At 55.0% G+C, this 20,635-nt stretch overlaps 1 protein-coding gene across 1 annotated transcript in view; it reads left to right on the forward strand.

Moving 5' to 3' along the window:
• Nucleotides 1-13,718, forward strand: part of PRRX2 (paired related homeobox 2) — a 46,342-nt gene extending 32,624 nt beyond the window's left edge. The window contains exons 2-4 of the mRNA XM_045883320.3: nucleotides 11,234-11,421; nucleotides 12,013-12,191; nucleotides 13,256-13,718. Coding sequence (XP_045739276.1) covers nucleotides 11,234-11,421; nucleotides 12,013-12,191; nucleotides 13,256-13,391 — 503 coding nt within the window. The 3' untranslated portion in view covers nucleotides 13,392-13,718. The remainder of the gene's footprint in view (nucleotides 1-11,233; nucleotides 11,422-12,012; nucleotides 12,192-13,255) is intronic.
• Nucleotides 13,719-20,635: the final 6,917 nt, after the last annotated feature.

The raw sequence follows: 20,635 nt of genomic DNA on the forward strand, positions 1-20,635 counted from the left end.
CAAGAGGGAGGGGGAGGGGGAGTTTTCCTCATTTTCAGATGCGGGGTGGGGGCCGGGGGGAAGGGAAGTGGTGGAGGGCAGGGGGAGGCAGTCATTTGCTCTCTGGGTGGGCTGCTGGTTGCCTGTCCCCCACTGCCCCCAAACATGCCCGATTGCTGGGTCAATGGTCAGCTCCTAAGTACCCCCCCAACACCCGCCACCCCAACCCAGGGACAGAGGGAGCAGGGAGGAGGCAAACGTCTATCCTCAGGTGTGGGACTATAGTGGGCAGAACTTGGGATCCCACTGCCTTGCTGGGAGCCCTTGACCAGGTCAGTGCCACCCCGACTTGCCTCGGTTTCCCCATCTGCAAAAATAAGGGGCTGTAAGGTCCCTTTAGGTCTGAGTCCTGGAGAAGACAAGAGTCACAGGCTTGAGCCCCAGAGCTTTGGTGGGTTGGCTTGAGAACCAAGCTACGGGAAGTCGGAACATCTCTCTTCCTGGCCACCAGCGCTCACCCTAACTCCCAGCGGGTGCTGGCTCCAGGCCTCGAGAGGCCCTCGGGCTCTTAACTGGGAGGCAAAACCCCACACTGGCCCCTGAGCAGCAACTTCACCCTGGTCTGGAAATGGTTAAGGAGGGCAGCTTTCCTCCAAATACCAACCCCTTATTAAAATGTAAGTCTTACGATAAATTTGGCATTTGGCCACCAACCTTAGATTAAAACCAGACGGACAGACCCTAACCTCCTCTCAGACCAAATTTTGAGCAGAGGGCTGCTCCTGTCTCTCCCGACTCCCATCCCCCCTGGGGCCCCACTTCAGCCAGGTGCCCCCACTTTCTGGAGGTGGTTTCGGGGTCTGGGGAGTGGAGAAGGCTGGGCCGACCACAGATGTGGCCAGAGGAGCCTGGAAGTTTGAACTCTTGGACTCTTGGGCTGCTGAAGCCAGAGCAGTCAGGCCCTGGAACCCAGAAGCCTGGGGGGCACGAGGGGAGGCTCGGGAAACCCAGAACCTTTGAGATGGTCAGCCGTAGCTGGCCTTGACCTCCGGGGCCTTTTCTGTGCCTGAGAATAGGACACAGATATTCTCTGCCTGGTAGCTTTGTCTCTGCTCCCCTCGTTGGGCCCAATGACCCCATTTTTCAAAGGCTCCTGGGCCAGAGAGGTAGCTTTGGCCTCACCTGTATCTGCCCCCCTGGCTTCCCCGAGTGGGCCTGCTGTGGCAGCCCCCATGTGGTGACGTTCTGTCCCAGGAACCCGCCTCCTGGCAGCTTTCTCACTGAAGGTTTCCCCAAAGACCAGGACCCAGAGCGGCTCTGGGGTTAAACCCGCAGGGCTGAGCCATCATCTGGGCCTTAGCCAATTACGTCCCCCACTCTCACGCCCCTCCCGGGGTCCCCTTGCCCCAGTGCAGGGGGGCTCCTTTCTCTACCAATCCCAGTGGCTCTCTCTGCCCCCTCCGCCTTTTCCTGTGTACTTCTTTTTATAGAACAATTTATTGAGATATAATTCACATACCATTTAAAGTGTGTAAAGTGTGTACTTCAGTGATTTTTAATATATTCATTTGTGCAACCATCACCACGATTTTAGAACATTTCCAGCAGCACCCCCAAAACCCCTGCACCCTTTAGTCATCCTCCTTCCCTCCCCACCTCAATCCTCCCCACCACCAGGCCTTAGCAGCCACTGACCTACTTTCTGTCTCCTTAGATTTACTTTTCCTGGACATTTCTTTCTTTCTTTCTTTCCTTCTTTTTTTTTTTTAATTTTATTTATTTACTTGACAGAGAGAGAGATCACAAGTAGGCAGAGCAGTAGGCAGAGGGAGAGGGAGAAGCAGGCTCCCCGCTGAGCAGGGAACCCGATGCAGGGCTCCATCCCAGGACCCCGGGATCATGACCTGAGCCAAAGGCAGACACTTCACCGACTGAGCCAGCCAGGCGCCCCTGGACATCTCTTAAAATTGGAATCATACATTATGCAGCCTTTCACGGATGGCACTTACGTCTTTCACTTAGCATAATATTCTTAAGCATAAGTAATGTTTTTAAGGGTTCGTCCGTGTCGTAGCACGAATCAGCACTTAATTCCTTTTCACAGTCAAAAAACATTCCCTTGTGTGGACAGACTATGGTTTGTGGACCCATTCATCGGCTGATGGATGGTTGATTCCAAGTTTGGGCTATTATAAGTAACGTTCATTCGTATACAAGTTTTTGTGTGGGTATGCATCTCACTTCTCTTGGGTTTATACCTACGAGTGGAATTGCTGGGTCAGATGGTAACTCTGTATTTACCATTTTGAAGACCTATCAGCCTCTCTTCCGAAATGGCTGCACCATCTTATATTCCCGCCAGTGGCGCACGAGGGTTCCAATTTCTCCAAATTCTTGCCCACACTTGTTAATATCTGTCTTTTGATACTGGCCATCATACTGAGTGTGAAGTGGTGTCTCATGGTGGTTTCGAGTTGCATTTCCCTGATGACTAATGATGAGCATCTTTCCACATGCTTGTTGGCCATTTATATATCTTCTTTGGAAAAATGTCTATTCAGATCCTTTGCTCTCTCTCTTTTTTTTTTTTTTTAAGATTTTATTTACTTATTTGACACACAGAGAGAGGGAACACAAGCAGGGGGAGTGGGAGAGGGAGAAGCAGGCTTCCCGAGGAGCAGGGACCCCGATGTGGGGCTCGATCCCAGGACTCTGGGATCATGACCTGAGCCGAAGGGAGATGCTTAACGACTGAGCCACCCAGGCGCCCCTGCTCATTTTTTTAAAGATTTATTTTACTTATCTGAGAGAGAGCTAGCACGCACGAGCTCGGGGAAGGGCAGAGGGAGAGAATCTGGAGCAGACTCCACGCTGAGCGCAAAGCCCAACAAGGGGCTTGATCCCACCACCTTGAGATCATGACCTGAGCCGAAAACAAGAGTCAGACATTTAAGTGACTGAGCCACCCAGGCACCCTGATCCTTTGCTCATTTTTAATTAGATGACTTGTCTTTTTATTGTTGAGTTCAAGCGTTCTTAATATCTTCTAAATACAAGCCCCTTGCCAAACATACGATTTGTGAACCTTTTCCCCATTCTGTGCGTTGTTTTTTCACTTTCTTGATGGTGTTGACTAAAGTTTGAATTTTGATGAAGTCTGCTTCATCTTTCTTTAACTGCGTGTGCTGTGGGTGTCACATCTAAGTAACCATTGTCTGGCCTTTCGGAGGGGAAGGCAAACTGGCTTTGGATGTTGGGATTTCCCATTGTTTTCTGGGATGAGTCATTCCTTCATTTACATAATCAATCATTCAGAAATATTTTTGAAACCAAACTTCTTGCCCGGTCCTGGGGCTATGGGGTGACAAGGCAAACCCAGTCCCTGCCTTCCTAGTGCTGAGTTAAATGGAAGAGACAGGCACAAAGTAGATAAACCAAAAGAGAAAAACTACTTCATTACAGATGTGTGGGAGACGGAGAGGGCCCAAGAGCCTGTAACGAGGAGATCTGGCCTGGCCTGGGGGCTGGGAAAACCTCTTAGGGCAGGGGATTTAGGCTCAGACTAAAAACTGGGTAAGCCTGAGTCAGGCAGAAATGGTGCAGTGCTCCAGGTAGAGGGGACAGCTTGGGCAAAGGCCCTGCGGTGGGTAGGAGCTCATGCTGTCTAGTGAGGCAGATCCCATTGGTGCCCGGGCCCCTCCACTGGGTCTTCTGAGGGGGTCCAGTCATCCTGTGGAAGTGTATGCAGCACGTCGTGGCCTTTGTGCATGGAAGGGACAGGCTCCAGACCCCAGAGAGACCCAGATGCTTGGCAACTGTGCATCTAGGACTCTGCTGAGGTTTCTAGGGGATCTGTGGGAGCCTCCCCCAGTCTCCTCCGGACTGCAGGGTCAGCCCACGCCTCCCTTGTAACCATACTGGTCACTGGCCTGGGGGCGGGGACGGGAGTCTGGGCGTGAGAGTCCCAGGTTGTTCATTCATTCATTTACTCAACACTCAACAAATATTTGTGAAGTGTTTACCTTAAGCCAGGCCCTGTGATAGGTTCCAGAGGGACAAAAAATAGTAAGTTCCAGGCCCTGTTGGACAAATGACCCCACATTTACTCAACAGTGTGACACAGCTACAACAGGGGGTCTAGGATGGCTTCCCCGAGGAGGTGGCATTCTGCTGAGACATGAAGGGGAGTCAGGGAGGGAGAAAGGAGGGGTTGCGAGCCCAGGAACGATATACGCAGGGGTCCGCAAGTGAGGGGTGTGTATATCCAATGTGAGTACCAACCTCAAGGAGGCTGCAAACCCGGGACAGCAGCCCCGCGCCCTCCTGAGGACCGGGCCCATCCAGTGGATAGAGCCAGAAAGGCCCTCTAGAGAAAGGCTCCATCCTTCTGTTGTGTCCACCATGCCCAGGGCTGGGCTGGGGCTGGGGCTACCTCTTCTCTCCATTGTCCCTGGCAACTGGCTACGAGGGATGTATCAAGAAAAGAAAGGGCCAGGGGAGTGGGCTTTCTTTGCTGTGTGACCCTGGGTAGGTCCTGGCCCCTTCTGGGCTTCCCTCTGTCTTCTCTCTAGGACAGAGATGGGCCTGCCTGACCCTCTTGAGGCTGTTGGGGGCTTCCAGGGAGGTCATGCTAGGAAGTCTGCCTATGTGATCTCCCCAGAGGACCTGAGCCCCTCCTTTGTGTCTTAGGCCTGGTCGCTCAGTGTCCGGGACCAAGGTCAGCTTGGCTGGACATGAAACCAGCTCTTACTTTCCTTGCTTGGGATCCTGGCTGGAGTGGGGCTGACTGCCTCGGGAAGGGCTTCAGGGACCATGCTTCTTCTCCTTCCTCCTCCTTCCTGTCACTCCTTCCTTTCTTCCTTCTAATGTTGCTGGCCCGACTCAGTGTCATGCCTGACAGTGGCCCTGCCCCGGTAGGTCTCACCGGCTGGGCAGCCTGCATGCCTTTCCCTCCTGCGTGCTTCTCCAGGCCCCGGCTTGTGTGCCCAGGAGCTCCGGCACGCACCCCACCCAGCTCCAGAAACATCTCTGCGGCCTTCAGTCTCCTTCCTCCTGGTTGCACGCATTCACCTAAGCCCCTGGAGAGACCCTCAGAAATCCCCCTGCAGGAGGAACAGGGGGTGCAGACCCTCTTAGGGCCGGCTGCCCCACATCAAGGGGGCTAAGAGCCTGGGCTCTGTGCTCACCTGCAGGTTCAAATCCCAGCTCCGGCTTTTCCTAGTCCTATGGCTTTGGCATGTTGCTTCACCCGGGGAGCCTCAGTTTCCTTATCTGTAAAATTGGGCTAAGAGCCCCGTGTAGGGTTAATGAGGTAGTTCCTTGTTTCCATTTTTCAGGGAGATTCCCGAGGCTGGGAGCTGTTCAAAGATTTGCCCTCAGCCACTCCGCTGGCGAGCCGGGGTGGCGGGGGTGGGGGGGAGTTGGGGGGGGGGGGGGGCTCTTGCCTCCTTAACCACTGGGCTGTCCAGCCTCTTCCTTCTCCCCGCTGAGGAGGTGAGCGATTACCCTCAGCGCCTCCTGGTGGCTCTCAGTGACAGCTCAGGGCAGTTTCCAGAATTCTCGTCTGAGCCCGACAAGGGAGAACCAGGGGTCCTTCAAAGGAACCCTCATCTCTTCCAGGAGACCTGCGAGTGGGGGCTGAAGCCTTTGCAGGCCCCTCCGGGCCCTCCACCTCTACTTCCTTCCTCAGACTTTCCTGCCTGTAAATATTTCTGCAGCTTGGAGCTCCTTTGACCAAGGCCCGGTGTTAATTTGTTAAATCCACATCAAGGTCCTGGGGACCCACTGTTTATTTTTGTGAACGTGTTGGCAGAGATCACATCGGAGGGGGGAGAGGGGCTGCTCATTTGGTCAGAATAAATGCTAATTAATAAAAGTTATTTATTTGGGTTGGAGTTCGCCGCGGCCCCGGGGTCAGGAGCAAACTGACTATTTGAGGCAAAAACAAACAGAGAGTGTCTCTCAATAGCTTGGGAAAGGCAGAAACGAAGAGGCTGGGTTTATTTGTCTTAGGAAGAATTTGCAGTTAATTCCCTCCAGACTATTTAGACCCTTAAATTACACGGAATAAGAAAAACCATGGGTGCAGGGGAGAGGAGCCAGGAACACTTGATCATTTGGCTGAGAGCAGAGTTTTTAAATGTCTTTGGCCCACAGTCGGCCAAATAAATGGTATGTGTGAAATAATTTAATGGCAGAAAACTGTGCACAAGTCATTTTTTTATATTGTAATGTAATCGGGGACGAAGTAATTTGGTTTTAAGGGAGAGAGAGGGTGGCAGGCCTCCCCCCATCCGAATACATTTCTCTCCCGCCCCGATCCAGCCCCTCACGACTGCACCTAAGCAGCCCGTGTAAACGCGGGCGGGTTTGGGCTTCATTCTGAACCCTGGAGAAAAGCGGGACTTTTACCGAACAAAAGGAGATTTGGGGCACAGCCCGACTTGGAAAGAACGGGGCCCCAGTAATCGCTGGCCGGAGGCTTAGTGAGTTATTTATTTCATTTCCAAATGTTTGAAAGTCCCAGCGTGGAGCCCCCTCCCCGGGGGACACACAGGCCCACCACCACCCATTTCTCAGGAGGTGACTCAGGAGCTTCGGGTCACAAATATCCAGCACATCCGCTGGAAAGCAGAGGTCGAGTCCTGGGTCACCTGAAGGACGCTGCTTGAGGTGTCCTTGGCCTCGGCTGCCTACAGCAGGGACCGTCTTTCTTTTTTTTTTTTTTTTAAGATTTTATTTATTTATTTGACAGAGAGAGACACAGCGAGAGAGGGAACACAAGCAGGGGGAGTGGGAGAGGGAGAAGCAGGCTTCCCGCGGAGCAGGGAGCCCGACGCGGGACTCGATCCCAGGACCCTGGGATCATGACCTGAGCCGAAGGCAGATGCTTAACGACTGAGCCGCCCAGGCACCCCGCGGGGGGACCATCTTTCCCACTGCGGGCTGGGGCGACGGGACCAAAGGGCTGGGGAGAAACACCCTTGACCTCGGGCACAAAACCACTTGCCCAGAAGCAACAAAGCTGAGGGTAGTGACCATTTATTGAGCAATTCCTCTGCTCTCGGCACCGAGTTAAACCCTGCTCCTCATAGGAACTTTGTGTGACTTTAAGCAAGCCATTGTCCCTCACAGCTCCCAGAGGTGAGGTCTTCCTTTGGAACAAAGAGGTGCCGAGGGACGTACTTCTGTCTTCCCATCCCCCTACCCGCCCCCTCCCCAGGCCAGGATGGAGATCAAGGGGCATTTCCACACCAGTGAGGTGACGTGAGGCTCTAAGCCTTCTAGAGCCAGGACTGAGATTGCGACAGACCCCTGGGTCCCCTTCCCTAGGAGCAAGGTGGATGAGGGAGGAGACCCCCCCGCAGCCTGGGCCGGCTGAGCCTTTGGACAAACAGGAATTCCAACCCAGAGGGACAACCTTGGCCTCAGTTTCCCCCGGGGGCAGAGATTCAGTGCATGGAAGCATGGGTAACGCTTGGCACGACTCGTGGGCTAAACCAGCTTTTGCTGAGCGTGGGCCCCATCAGAGCTGCCTTGATGGGACCCCAGAGAGAGTGGATCCCAGACACGGGAGGAGGCCAGCTGGTGTTGGTGTGGGAGGCCTGGGGTTGTCGGGGGGCCCGGCGCTAAATGCCTTTGAGTGAGGGTTTCGGCTCCAAGTCACCACACAGTTTAACCAGCGAAAGAGCCGAGTTGTTTCTTCCGGCGCCCACTTGGCGGGGGCGAAAGCTGCAAAATGGTTTTCATTTAAACACCCTCCGTTTTGAACTGCTCAGAAACTTCTCGAAAAAAAGTCTCCTTTTTTGGCTGAAATGCCTCCTGCGTTGGGTGTGTGCCCAAACAGCGTTGCCTAGAGGGGGATGGAAATAATCTCTGGGATGGCTGGTGTTCCAGAAGCTTCTGTCCTGCTTTGGGGCTATTGATCACCACCCGGTTTTCAGCTCGTGGGCCTTTGTTGTTTTAGTTTAGCTTTCCTCCCACTCCAGGGGATAGGGACGCAGGGCACAGAGACATTCACAGGCACCAGGCATTCTCATCCATCTTCGCCTTTTCTTGGAGGAGAGGGGCGAGGAGAGAAGGCTGGAGCCCGGCCAGGGGTCCCTTCGGGCCACTCACGTTCCCCACCACCCCCTGCCCCCACATGTGACTCCTGCGTTTGCAACAGTCCTGAAGGCCCAGCTAGGCCAGCGCCGTGAGCACTGTGAACGGGTTGATTCTTTGGTGAGGGGGCCTGTCCTTGTCCTGAAGGGCGTTTATTAGTAGCCCCGGCCTCTACCTGTTCAACACCTGTAGCACCTCCCACCCCCAGTCCTGACCATCAGCAATGTTTCCGGACACTGTCAGGTGTCCCCTGGAGGCAGAATTGTCCTCAGTAGAGAACTACCAGTCCAAACTCAGCTGTAAGGTCATCTTTTCCCAGGGACCGCCCTGTGTCCTGCCTGACAGGACCCCCATCGGCTCCCACGATTATTATTTACCAGTCTCATGGAACGCTTCAGCCTCAAATCGAATCAGTTGGTTGCTCAAGAGTCAATAAACCCTGCTAACGTGGGAGCTTCTTTGAAAACAGGGATTGAGTGGTATTCATCACTGGGCCTGGAATGTTCTAGATGCTCAGCAGAGCAAATACCCAGCATTGTGCGAAGAATATTGGACATGTTAAGGGACTGTGTAACTGGGGAAGCAAAACTACAAGGTATGGACTCAGCTCCAAAAGGTTGACAATATGTTCTGTTGTCCAAACTGGGCAAAACAGACCTTCCCATACACTGCTGGTGGGAAGCGTTATGGGGGAATCTGGCCACCTCTAGCATTTTTCTCATTGGCCCAGCAATCCCGCTTCTAGGAATCTGTCCCAAATATGTACTGGCAAAAATAGAAAATCATGTTTGCGTGTGGTTCTTCGTTGTGGCATTCTTTTAGTGGCAAAAGACTGGAAATGCGCCAGGTGTCCATCAATAGGGCTCTGGGAGAATAAACCATGGGGTAGTCCCCCAGCCAAGTGCTTGGGAGCTGTGGAAAGGAGTGTTTTATTATATTTGCAAAAAGCAATGCTGGAAGGATAAAGCAAAAACTGCTTTAAAAAATAAGTTCTGGGCGCCTGGGTGGCTCAGTTGGTTAAGCGTCTGCCTTCAGCTCAGGTCATGATCCCCGGGTCCTGGGATAGAGTCCCAAGTGGGGCTCCCTGCTCAGCCGGGAGTCTGCTTCTCCCTCTGCCGCTTCCCCCTGCTAGCGATCTCTCTCTCTCTCTCTCGGATAAATAAATAAAATCTTTAAAAAAAATACAATAAAAAATAAGTTCCTCCAGATGGAGGGAGGGAACACTAGAGAAAATAGAGTGTGGGGAACAATCCACATAAAGAGGGTTATGTTTGTTGTGCCGAGATGGAATGGTATCTGGAAAATTATCAATAGGCAAGTTGAAGCACCAGGGTGTTCAGCATGATCTCATGCTTGTAAATTTTTTAAAATGTACATTTGTAATCTTGTAAAGCATGGGGAGTAGAGCTGGAGAGAGGCGAGTATTTTGTTTTACTTCTGACCCTTCTCTGGTATTTGAATCTATTACTGTGACAAGCACTGACATTACTTGGTTATTAAAATATACATTTTTAATAAGATCAGATGCATAAGGAAGTGCTGAGCTTGATGGTGTTGCGTGTGTGCGGAGTGAGTGCAGCGGGGGATCCCAGGTGGACTCAGGTGGTCACGAGGGCTCCCTGGAGGAGTGGGCAATAAACTGGGCCCTGGGGGACAAATAGTCAAGTCCAGTTCCGCCCCTCAATAAAATGGAAATGGGGCAATAGTGGCTGTAAACGTCCCTCAAGGGACAGGATGGGTCTAAAAGGTAATAGTTGCTGATGCCATGCCTTCCCCAGGGTTATGCCGGGCGTCCTTACCTGAGCTGCCCATCCTGCATCAGAGGCCAGCATAGACCCTTGGTCAGCTCCTCTGCTGGGGTTCACCCCCTGATCATTCCCACCTCTTGTGCTTTGCCTCTAATGTCTGCCCTCCCTCCCTCTGATCTGATTGGAAAATTCTTGTACATCCTTCAAAACCCACTTTGAGCACCATCTCCTCTGAGGAGCCTTCCCTGATTGTCTCCCCATCGCCTGCCAGAGCTGAGTATCCTCCTGCACCCTGGTGTAACCCTTGTCCCACAGCACTGGGCGTCTTATTCTGGGGCCTGCCTCCCTCAGTCTGCTCCATCTCTCCCCAGTACCCCACACAGCCCCTGGCACGCAGTAGGTGCTCAGGGTGCAGAAAGGTGCCCTTCTGCATTGTGAGGCCTTCTGGAAGGTTGCTCTCAGCAGCCAGCCAGGTGGGTTTGGTGAATAGGACCAGGACTCTGGTACCAGCTTGATGGTTCAAATCCCTCCTCTACCACTGACTGGGTGCTTGAACTCGTGCCAGAGACCTTGGCCTCCCTGAACCCGCTTCCCTGTCCCTCTGTAAGTTGGGGATGATGAGGCTGGCCTCCATTGTCTATACAGGATTGCTGCGAGCAATGATCGTGGGTGCTCAAGAGCCTGCCCACCGTGGGCCCTCGAAACTGTGACTCCATGGGGCGCCTGGGTGGCTCAGTAGTTAAGCGTCTGCCTTCGGCTCAGGTCATGATCCCAGGGTCCTGGGATCGGGCTCCCTGCTCGGCAGGAGGCCTGCTTCTCCCTCTCCCACTCCCCCTGCTTGTGTTCCCTCTCTCGCTGTGTCTCTCTCTGTCAAATAAATAAATAAAATCTTTAAAAAAAAGAAAGAAAGAAAGAAAGAAACTGTGACTCCTGTTCTTGGTTATGTGTCGTTATAATTCCACGACAAATATCCACGGAGGGTTTACGGTGCCCCAACGCCTAGGCGAGGTGCTGAGGATACTCAGCTGTCCCCTGGGCCTCCCTGACCTGGTCAGTTGTCCCTCGTGGCAACAGGAGCCTGTGGCCTGGCTCCAGGATAGGGGTCCGACTGCTTTGGGTCACTATTCTATTCCCCGTGGGCACTGCGCCTGCCACACAGCAGCTGCCCAGTTAATATGTGTGGAAGGGATGAAGGAGGGAGTGAACTCAAGGGATCTGCTCCTGCTCTCGGGGCCGGACCGTCCATCCGCAGAGCGGGGCGGCTCAGGGAGAGCGCGCCGTGCAAACTGCCAAGCTAATGCCTGCGTCGTGACCCTCTGGGCCCTGGCACCTCCGCACCTCTGGGCGCGGGGCGGGCCCCGGCCGGCCACCCACCCACCTGCTGACCCTCGGCCCCTCCGCAGGTGAGTGTCCCAGCCCGGGGCGCGGCGGCGCGGCCAAGCGGAAGAAGAAGCAGCGGCGGAACCGCACCACGTTCAACAGCAGCCAGCTGCAGGCGCTGGAGCGCGTGTTCGAGCGCACGCACTACCCGGACGCCTTCGTGCGCGAGGAGCTGGCCCGGCGCGTCAACCTCAGCGAGGCGCGTGTGCAGGTGAGCGCTGCGCACCCCGGGGGGGCCCTCCCCGGGGCCCCGGAGCTGCGGGGGCCAGGCACTGCGCGGCAGGAGCGTCCGAGGCCCCGAGGACTGGGCTTCACATCCAAGCCCCGCCACCTACCCGCTGGTGTGGCCTTGAGCAGGTTACTTAACCTCTCTGTGTTGAGGTGCCTCCCTGGAAAGTGAGGACCACGCGGTCTCTTGTAGAGGGTTCTGCATGTTTGTCAAGGGCTTAGAGCAGTGCCTGGCGGGGAGAGGTTTTGCTGAATAAAGCCTTGTTCAAGTGTTAAGGTCTGCTCGTTGCCAGCCCTGAGCCCAGCGCTCAGCCCGCCCCTCTCCAGTCGCAGTCTTGTAACAGCCGAGGGGCTCGTGTTCCCGTCCCTCCGCGCGTTCCCTCGCCCTTTCTCCGACGCACGCTGAGCCCGCCGCAGAAGCATCCCCATTTTACAGATAAGGAAACCGAGGCCCAGAGAGGGGAAGCTGCCAGGCCTCAGCGGGTGGCAGAGCGGGCACGCACTGCATCCCAAAGGACGTGGGTCCCCTTTGCCGCCTGCTGCACCCCGTTCAACACGCCTCCCCCGCCCCCAGGTCTGGTTTCAGAACCGCCGGGCCAAGTTCCGCCGAAACGAGAGGGCCATGCTGGCCAACCGCTCCGCCTCGCTGCTCAAGTCCTACAGCCAGGAGGCCGCCATCGAGCAGCCCGTGGCTCCCCGGCCCACCGCCCTGAGTCCCGATTATCTTTCCTGGACCGCCTCGTCCCCCTACAGGTGAGAGCAGGAACCCCTTCCGGTGGGGAGGGAGCGGGGCCTCTTCAGGCCCAGATGCCTCGGAGGATCCGCAGGGAGCTGTGATTGGTGCCCAGGCGCCTCTGAAGCCCCTGTCGGCCGAGTAGGGTGTGGGCCAGTGTGTGTGTGTGTGTGTGCTCACGAGTGTGTGTGTTGCACACGAGTGTTTCCACATCAGTATGTGCACGTGATCAGGAGTGTGCATGACTGTGCGTGTGCACGTGTGTGCATGAATGTGCCCCGTCTGCAGGGGGCATGAAGAACCCTTGTCACCCTAAGGAAGCTGGAGACCAGGAGGAAGATTTCTGGGCTGGCAGGAGAGCCCCAGCGCCGTGCGCTGACCTCCCTGGCTCGAAGGGCTGAGGGAAGGGCCTCCCTAGCCCAGGGGGCCTGGCTGGGGTCCGGAGCCAAGTTCTGAGGCAGTTTTGCTCTGGTCAAAGCTGGAGAAAGGAGGCAGGGCAGGAAGGAAGAGGGAAGAAGTACTAGGGAGTTATGTTTCTGTACCCACAACTCCAGGGGGTGCCACCTGACCCTTAGTCTGTGGGAGGTGCTGGAGCCCTGGTCTTGTGCGAGGCGAGATCCAGCAGGTGGGCTTGTGCGGTCAGAGTCCTCATGATGCCCATGGTGGCCAGCTCTCCCGCCCTGTCCGTACCTGGAGCAGGAGAGCCACCCAGAGGCATCCTTCTGAACAGGTGTGTGTTCCCTCCCCCTCCATCCTGCTGTGCGCCAGGCCCAGCGCAGGTACTGGGGGTGAGCAGGACGCAGGCTCTGCTCTCGGGAGGCTCCTGATCCAGGGAGGGATGCCCACAAACCCACAGAGGCTGCTCTGTGTCCCGGTGCCATCTGTGAGTGTTTCTGACTCCTCCCCAAATCCTGCAGCCCCAGCTATGCCCAGCCCCTGGGGGGAGGGCTTCCCAGGAGAGTCAAGTGAGGAGGGGAGGCAGGAGGACCAGAGGCCGGGGTCCAGGGCAGGCAGCCGGAAGTGGTCAGCTTTGGGCAGCATGCCAGCCACAGCTACATGTCCTTGTGCCTTCTGTCGCCCCCAGCACGGTGCCGCCCTACAGCCCTGGAGGCTCAGGCCCTGCGACCCCGGGAGTCAACATGGCCAACAGTATCGCCAGCCTCCGTCTCAAGGCCAAGGAGTTCAGCCTGCACCACAGCCAGGTGCCCACAGTGAACTGACGGCCGGCCCCCCAGGACCCCACTGCCTCCCCGGTCTAACAACGGCAAAGAGAGCAGACGTGAAAGTGACCTTCTCCTGTCCGCTGTCCCCAGGACAGGCTGGTTGGGCTCTCCTGGCCCCTCTCTCCAGTCCGGACTCCTGGGCCCAAGAGGCTGCTGAGATGCCGGGAGCCCCTTGTCTACAGCCGTGGGAGACTTTGGCCCATGACCTTTGGAGGGGTTGAGCCAGAGGCGCAGGAGCCCACCAAGGACTGCATTTATTTTGTGTATTAAAACCGAAAAGCTTTTGTCTTTAAGAAATAAAAAAAAATTTTTAAGCCCCAAAAAGTTTGAGGGAGGGCGGATAAGGGCAGCGAAGCAATTGAGTGGATGGCCTTCTGGGGCCCTGCTCTGGCCTGCAGCCGTGCCGGGGCCAGATGCCCTCATGTGGGCGCCTTCTTGTGAATGAAGCCCTCCATCATCCGGCAGAGCCCCACGGGTGGGGAGTCGGGTAGGAGGACAGAGGCCTGCCCTGGACCCCACGGGCACCTAGGTGTTTGGGAGAAACCCCGCCATGTGACTCTGGGCAGGATCCCTTCCCTGTCTGGGCAGGGAGTGTCCCCTCTGCCCTATGGTGGGGGGCAGGGTGGGTGACCATGGATTCCTGGGCTGGCCAGACTGTGTGTGTGTGTGGGGGGGCAGATGCTGGAATTAACTCCCTTATCTCTGGGCATGCAGAAGGTATGGGACCCTCCTGGGCCCAGGCAAATGGCCCAGAACTGGGGGTGCAGCGTGGAGGTCCCACGCGGGTCAAAGGACAGAGGAGTGGTCCTAACAGCCAAGGACACCAGAAGACCTTATCCAAGTCCACCCACCTTTTTGCAGATGATAACTGGCGGTGACAGAGGACACACGTACCACCAGCTAATGACATCACTTATAGAGAGTTTGTAGGAAACTGAGGTGAAGGCAGTGGTCTGAAGCCAGCCCCTTCCACCTGGCCCCCTACGCAGCCCCTTCTGTGGGGCACACCCTCCAGGGAAGTTCAGAGTCATTTCTGCTGATAGTGACCTCAACCAGCCCCCAGGAAGTAGGACAGCACTCCCCGACCCCCAGAGGGCACAAAGATGACCAGCCCCTCCTGGTGACGGCCCTCGTTGTGACACGGCGATCACACCCCGATGGAGCCAATCAGGGGGACCTCTCCTCCCATAGTCTGCCCTGTCCACACTGCAGCAAAGTGCCCCAAAGTGTCAGCTTTCCCCCCCACCCATGGGCTACATCTCCTAGATGACCTCAAACAGGTCAAAGCCTCATGACAATCCTTGCGTGAGGGACAATCCCCATTTCTGTGTTAGAAGATACGGTAATTATACCTCTGAGTGAGGTGAGGACCCCTCCCCATTCTCCCCCATTCACCCCGAGATCTTCTTCCCCATACTTTGTCTGGGATTTCACCGTGAGTACTGGGTTCTTGGGCACTGCACTTTGCCCTTTTCTGATGTGCACACCAGCCCCAGGACGCTCACCGTGTGACTTCCCTGTGGCTGGACAGTTGGGACTCTGTCAGCCCAAGAGAGTGAGGGGCGCCGATGAGGGTGAGGGAGGCAGGGGCTCTGGCTGAAGGTGTGGGGAGGGGGCATCCTGCTGTCTCGAGGGGCTCAGGCTCACCTGACTACGAAAGCCAGAGCAGGGGAGACATCTGTGCCCTGGATGGTGTGTGTGTGGGAGGGGTTGTCTTGCTCAGTTTGGCCTCTGCCTGGGCTAAGTGATCTCTGGGCCTCCATTTACCATTCATTTGCTGAACAAAGAGGACACACTTGCTGTGTGCCAGGGCCCTGAGGAGAGAGCAGGGAACTGACATGGGGTCCCTTGCAGGGAACTGACATGGGGTCTCTTGCAGGGAACTGACATGGGGTCCCTTGCAGAGAACTGACATGGGGTCCCTTGCAGGGAACTGACATGGGATTCCTGGCTGCAGAGGCCACACCAAACACAGGAGCCCCAAACCTAGTCTAAGACATCTGGGCAGTCTTCCTGGAAGAGGTGTCCTGGAAGGATGAAGAATTAGCCAAAGAGTGGGGGAGAACAGTGTTTCTGGCTAAGGGAACAGCATGTGTGAAGGCCTTGGGGTGAGCCAAAAGCTGTCTCTTTGGGCCAGTGGGGACAATTCCAGGGCTGGATCTCCCGGTGCGGGATGAAGGTGGAGAGAAGCAGGGGCTGGCTCAAATGGGGCCGGTGTGGCCAAATCTAGAAGTTTGGATGTCATCCTGGCGGTGGTGAAGCCAGGGAGGGGATTGGCTTGGTAGAGGGACACCCCCACCCCCGGGTTCTGTATGGAGGAGTGGCCATAGGACTAAGAGTGGAGGCAGGGAGGCCCCTGCAGAGGCCAGGGCAGATGTCCAGAGAGGAGTGGCAGGAGTCTGGACCAGATGTGGGCAGATCTGGGAGGCGTCCCAAACACAGCAGGGACAGGGGTTAAGGACCGGATGATGGGCTGAGGGAGACGAGGGAGGCCAGGTGGTGGCCAGGATTTGGCTTAGGCACACGGAAGTACCGGGGAGGAAGAAGACTCTGGAAGCAGGACTTGCCTGGTGGAGGTGTCGGGAAGATGCTGGCCTGCCCTTCCACCCAGAAGAGAGCTGGAGGCCAGCCTGGTCCGAGCAGCCTCCTCCCTCATGAGGGGTTTACCATTTCCCCCCCACCCCAGGAATCTGCACCAGCGAAGGCCAATGGCCCACGGGGTGGCCAGAGCTGTGCCCTCCTGGCAGCCAGGCAGGCAGGCCTCTTTCCTCCCCAGAAGCACTGAACCAAAAGCAAGTGACAGGCCAGCCCAGCCACCGGCCAGAGCTCCAGCGCTCAGATTTCTCATCCAAAGGGAGGGTGCCATGAAGCATTGCCAGGTTGGGGTGGCCTGCAGCAGAGATGGGGTCACACTGGGTGGAAGTTGGGACCTAGAAGGCAGGTCCCAAGAACACCAGCTTCAGAAAAAGCTGGGGGCCTGTTTCCCATGGAGGCGCTGGCCCTGCCATTGGGCCACAAGGATGGCAATGTCACTTCCTCCCAAGCACGCCAGAGAAAACAAACCGGCTTAATCGTTTACACATGCTGCTCCAGGGAGCTGGGGTGGGGGGCACGGCAGCCCTCCCTGTAACAGGCTGTCGCAAGTGTCCCCCTAATTGCAGAGCTGCGTGGGCAGCCCCCTGGGCACCCGTCCCGGGATAGAAATTTCCATGAGGATAAGGTACCCAAGGCCCCGTCCTGGGCTGGGAGAACTTGGAATCTTTCTCTCTTTGACTCCCTCTGCCCATGTGGCCAAGCAGGCTTGGGAGAGGACACTGCGTGCCTTTGCTTCTATTTTTTGTTGTTTGTTTGTTTGAAATAAAAGAACTTGATTGAAAGAAAGAGAAAAGGCAGTCTGGGCTCTCGCGAAACCCAAAACCTGGGAGGTAAAGACCGGTTTTATCTCGGGCGAGGCACTTCTGCGAGCCTCAGTTTCCTCCTCTGTAAAATGGGGCTAACAACAGGTGATAAGAACTGAAGCCAACTCATGGGATTGTGGGCACAGAGTTACCTTCTGTAAATGGGCACTTTGGTGTTTACGGTTGAGGGGCACAGAGTAGAGTTGGAGGAAGTCAGAATACTCCCGTCCTGGGGTGCAAGAACACGTCTCCTGCCCTGGGAACCCAGCACACGCTGTTCAGGGGCCCTTCAGTGCCCAGCCCCTGCACCTCTGTCGCCCGCCCCTGGGGGGCACTGTGTGGTCACTGCTGGGCACAGAGCTGGGTGACCATCAGGGCTCCAACCAGCGCCTGACCCAGCCTTCTCTCGGAAGACAAGCAAATCCCAAATCACCAGCAGGGGTCACAGCGTAAACATCATTGGCACAAGCCTTCCGGAAATTGTCCCAACAGTCATGAGAACGTGCACATGCTGTCACCAGTAACTCCATCTCGAAATGCCACTTCCAAGAAGGAATCCAACACGGGGGGTGGGGGTGGGGATTGGAAAACCAGTGTGTGCTGAGCTGTTTAGCACACATTTCATCCCTGCAATGTAAAAACTCTGGGAAGGACACAAACCCAAAGGTAAATATTATAATTTAAATGTTCATCGTGGCTTGCAATCCGCTTGTCTGGGTGTTTTCTGTCCTGTGGCTAATAACCTAAGAGAGAAACAGAATGAGCAGGTCAATGCAGTAGTCTCAACTGCATAAAGAGCTCTTTAGAGAGAGAAAATGTGCTTGCACCCTGCTGTGTCCCTTGTGAGGGAGTGGCCCCCTTCCAGAGCAGTCCTCCACTGCCTATGACCCTGCCCCACCAGTCCCGCAGGTCCTGAAGCTTTGTGGTCATCAGTAACTCTTTTCCATATTGCAAAGAGTGTGTTTGAGAGCTTCTTAACCCTTAGTTCACACCGTAGAAGGACTGAGCTTGAGACATGGGGGGTCAGGAGTGGGCACCTGGAGATCAGAAGGAGTCCTCAGAGGACAGGTGGGGTACTAGGCAGTATTCTAAAATGGCCCTGCAATTCTCACCCCGGGGTAGTCCCCTCTCCTTGTGTGAGTGTGGATGGAAACTCTGACTCGCTCCTCAACAAGAATGAAAGAAGTTAGCCGATTTAATTAAGGTCCCTAATCAGCTGACTTGACTTGATCGAAAGGGAGATTGATTATCCTGGGTGGGCCTGACCTAAGCAGGTGAGCCCTCTAAAGGAGAGTCAGGTCTTTCCCTGAAAGAAGGGACTCAGAGCACAGAGGTGCTCTCCTGCCTGCCGGCCTTTATAGCCCAACAGCCCTGTTGGGAACTGCCTGTGGAGGGGTAGCCCCCACAGCAGAGGGCCTCAGTCTTACAACCAACTGTGCGGAACTCGGCTCTGCCCAAAATCTGAATGAGCTTGACAGGACACTGAGCTCCAGGTGAGGCCTCAGCTCAAAGGCCTCTTTGACTGCAGCCTGGTGAGACCCTGAGCAGAGGACCCAGTCAGGCTATGCCCTGACTCCTGCCCTCTAGAAACTGTAAGATCACGAGTGGGTGTTGTTTTAAGGGGCTAAGTCTGTGGCAACTTGTTACACGGCATAGCAAATGAATACAGGTGGAGACGGAGCTTGGCCATCCACCTTGAGCTTGGCCTTCTTCTGCCCATGGCGCACCCAACAACCCCTGACCCACTACAGAGGAGACACGAAGCCTCTGCTCAAATTCTTTGCCACCCCCCAGGGAAATCCACCCGTCTTACCTCCTTCCAGGCCATTCTGCACAAGCTGGCAGATTGCTTGCCCTAAAACCCATTCTTGATCATGTTCCCCCCCACCGCCCCCCCTCCCCCCGTATAAAGCCTTCTGTGGCTCCTGAGGGCTCTCTCGGCAACATTCCATCACCCAGGCCAGGTGTTTGAGGCTCCACTGCCTGGCCCAGCTCGCCCTGTCCAGCCTCAACCCCCCCTTGCCCCCCGCCCCAGACTCTCCAGATAATCCCTCCAGACAGTCCCTTTTCCCTGCCACGCTCCTTCCTCAGGCTGTTCCCCTGTGGCCTTGAACATGCATTCCAACAAGGGTTACAATATTGTGTCAACTTTTTAAAAAACAAAGCCAAATTCTCGACAGTCAGCAGATAGCTCCGCATGTCTGGGGGAGTTGTGTGTAGTTTGAAAAAGAAGAATTCAATGTTATAATTTTATGTTTGGAAATGGGAAGAAAAACCCTCTTATTTGCATAATTCACACTTTTAAAAAGTAAAGCTACTCAGAATCTTCTTGGCCGGCACAGATACCAAGAACGACCTTTGTCCTGTGGGTGGCCACGCGGCAGGCCCTCCAAGGAGCAGAGGTCAAGAAACATGACCTACCTCACAGTCTCTTTTGGAGATACACACGCACATACACACACACTGATATAGAGTATATATGTATCTATGCATGTTAAATACATATAAATATTATATGTATTTAAATACATATTATATGTATCTAATATGCATAGATACATAAATATATTATGCCTATTATATATAATATGCATATACGTAATATGCATTGTAAGAAGATCTGGAAAGTAATAAACCATAATGTGAACAGTGATTTTCTCAGGGACGTGGGATTGTGGGTGGTCTCTGGTATTTTCCGACTCGGGTACTAAAACTTGACAAAACTCTTTTTAAAATCCCATCCAAATTGGAACCATCTTTTTGGAGGACAATATAGACCACAAACGTTAAACACGTGCCTTTCACTCAGTCATTCGACTTCTAGAAATGTACTTTCAAGAAACGGACGTGCACAGAGATTTCTGTTCGAAGATGCCCATGAAGGCATCGCTCATGCTGACGCAGCCTGGAAAATGAATTTCTCCAACAGTAAGGGCCGATTAAATAAATGATGAGGTTATCCAGGATGATGGAATACCAGGAGGCTGTTAAAATTCATGTTATTGACCATCGAGAGCCCCGGGAGGAAGTGCCGAGGTGCCGTTAAGGAAAATCTCGAGCGATGACAAAAAAGCCAGTCTGACCTGTTGGCGGCAAGCCCGTGAACCTGATGCCACCACATCTGTCTCCCCAGTGCCAAGAAACCCTTCACAAACACTTTTTGTCGCGGAATGCTATGCCGGGTAAAAGCCCTCCCGAGTCCCGATCTCTTTGTTATATGTACACATGCACACACACACATTCATTTTACACACAATTCATTCCCTTCATAGAGACGTCCTGGGAGCCAGGTGCTCTTCCAAGACCTGGGGACAAAGGCACAGCAGGAAACAGCAGGGACCCAAACCCCTGACTCCCAGAGGGGCACAGTCTAGAGGAAGAGACCAACAGTGAAGGAGATCAAGAAGATGCCAGCCTCTTGAGGACACGGCCTCCCTCGGAGGGGGCTGGAAGCCATGCAGGAGAAGCCTCCGGCTCTGGGTGGGGAGTGCACCGTGGGGGCCCAGCGTAGATGCTGGGATCCAGATGGGCGGCTGTATTGACCCAGCCCCCACGGCCAAGGGCACAAATGAGTGTCTCAGAGCACCCGGAGCGTGATGCAGGGCAGCCCCTGTGGGCTGAGGGTATGGAAGGTGTTTATTTTCTTCTTTGAGCTTCGACATTGACCCTTCCTCATACATATAATTAACAGTTTAAAAACAACAACAACGGGCGCCTGGGTGGCTCAGTTGGTTAAGCGACTGCCTTCGGCTCAGGTCATGATCCTGGAGTCCCGGGATCGAGTCCCACATCGGGCTCCCTGCTCGGCGGGGAGTCTGCTTCTCCCTCTGACCCTCCTCCCTC

The sequence above is a fragment of the Mirounga angustirostris genome, unplaced genomic scaffold, assembly GCF_029215605.1.
Source record: "Mirounga angustirostris isolate CCGP_5_RB_7025 unplaced genomic scaffold, mMirAng1.0.hap1 SCAF_15, whole genome shotgun sequence".
NCBI classification, from domain to species: domain Eukaryota; kingdom Metazoa; phylum Chordata; class Mammalia; order Carnivora; family Phocidae; genus Mirounga; species Mirounga angustirostris.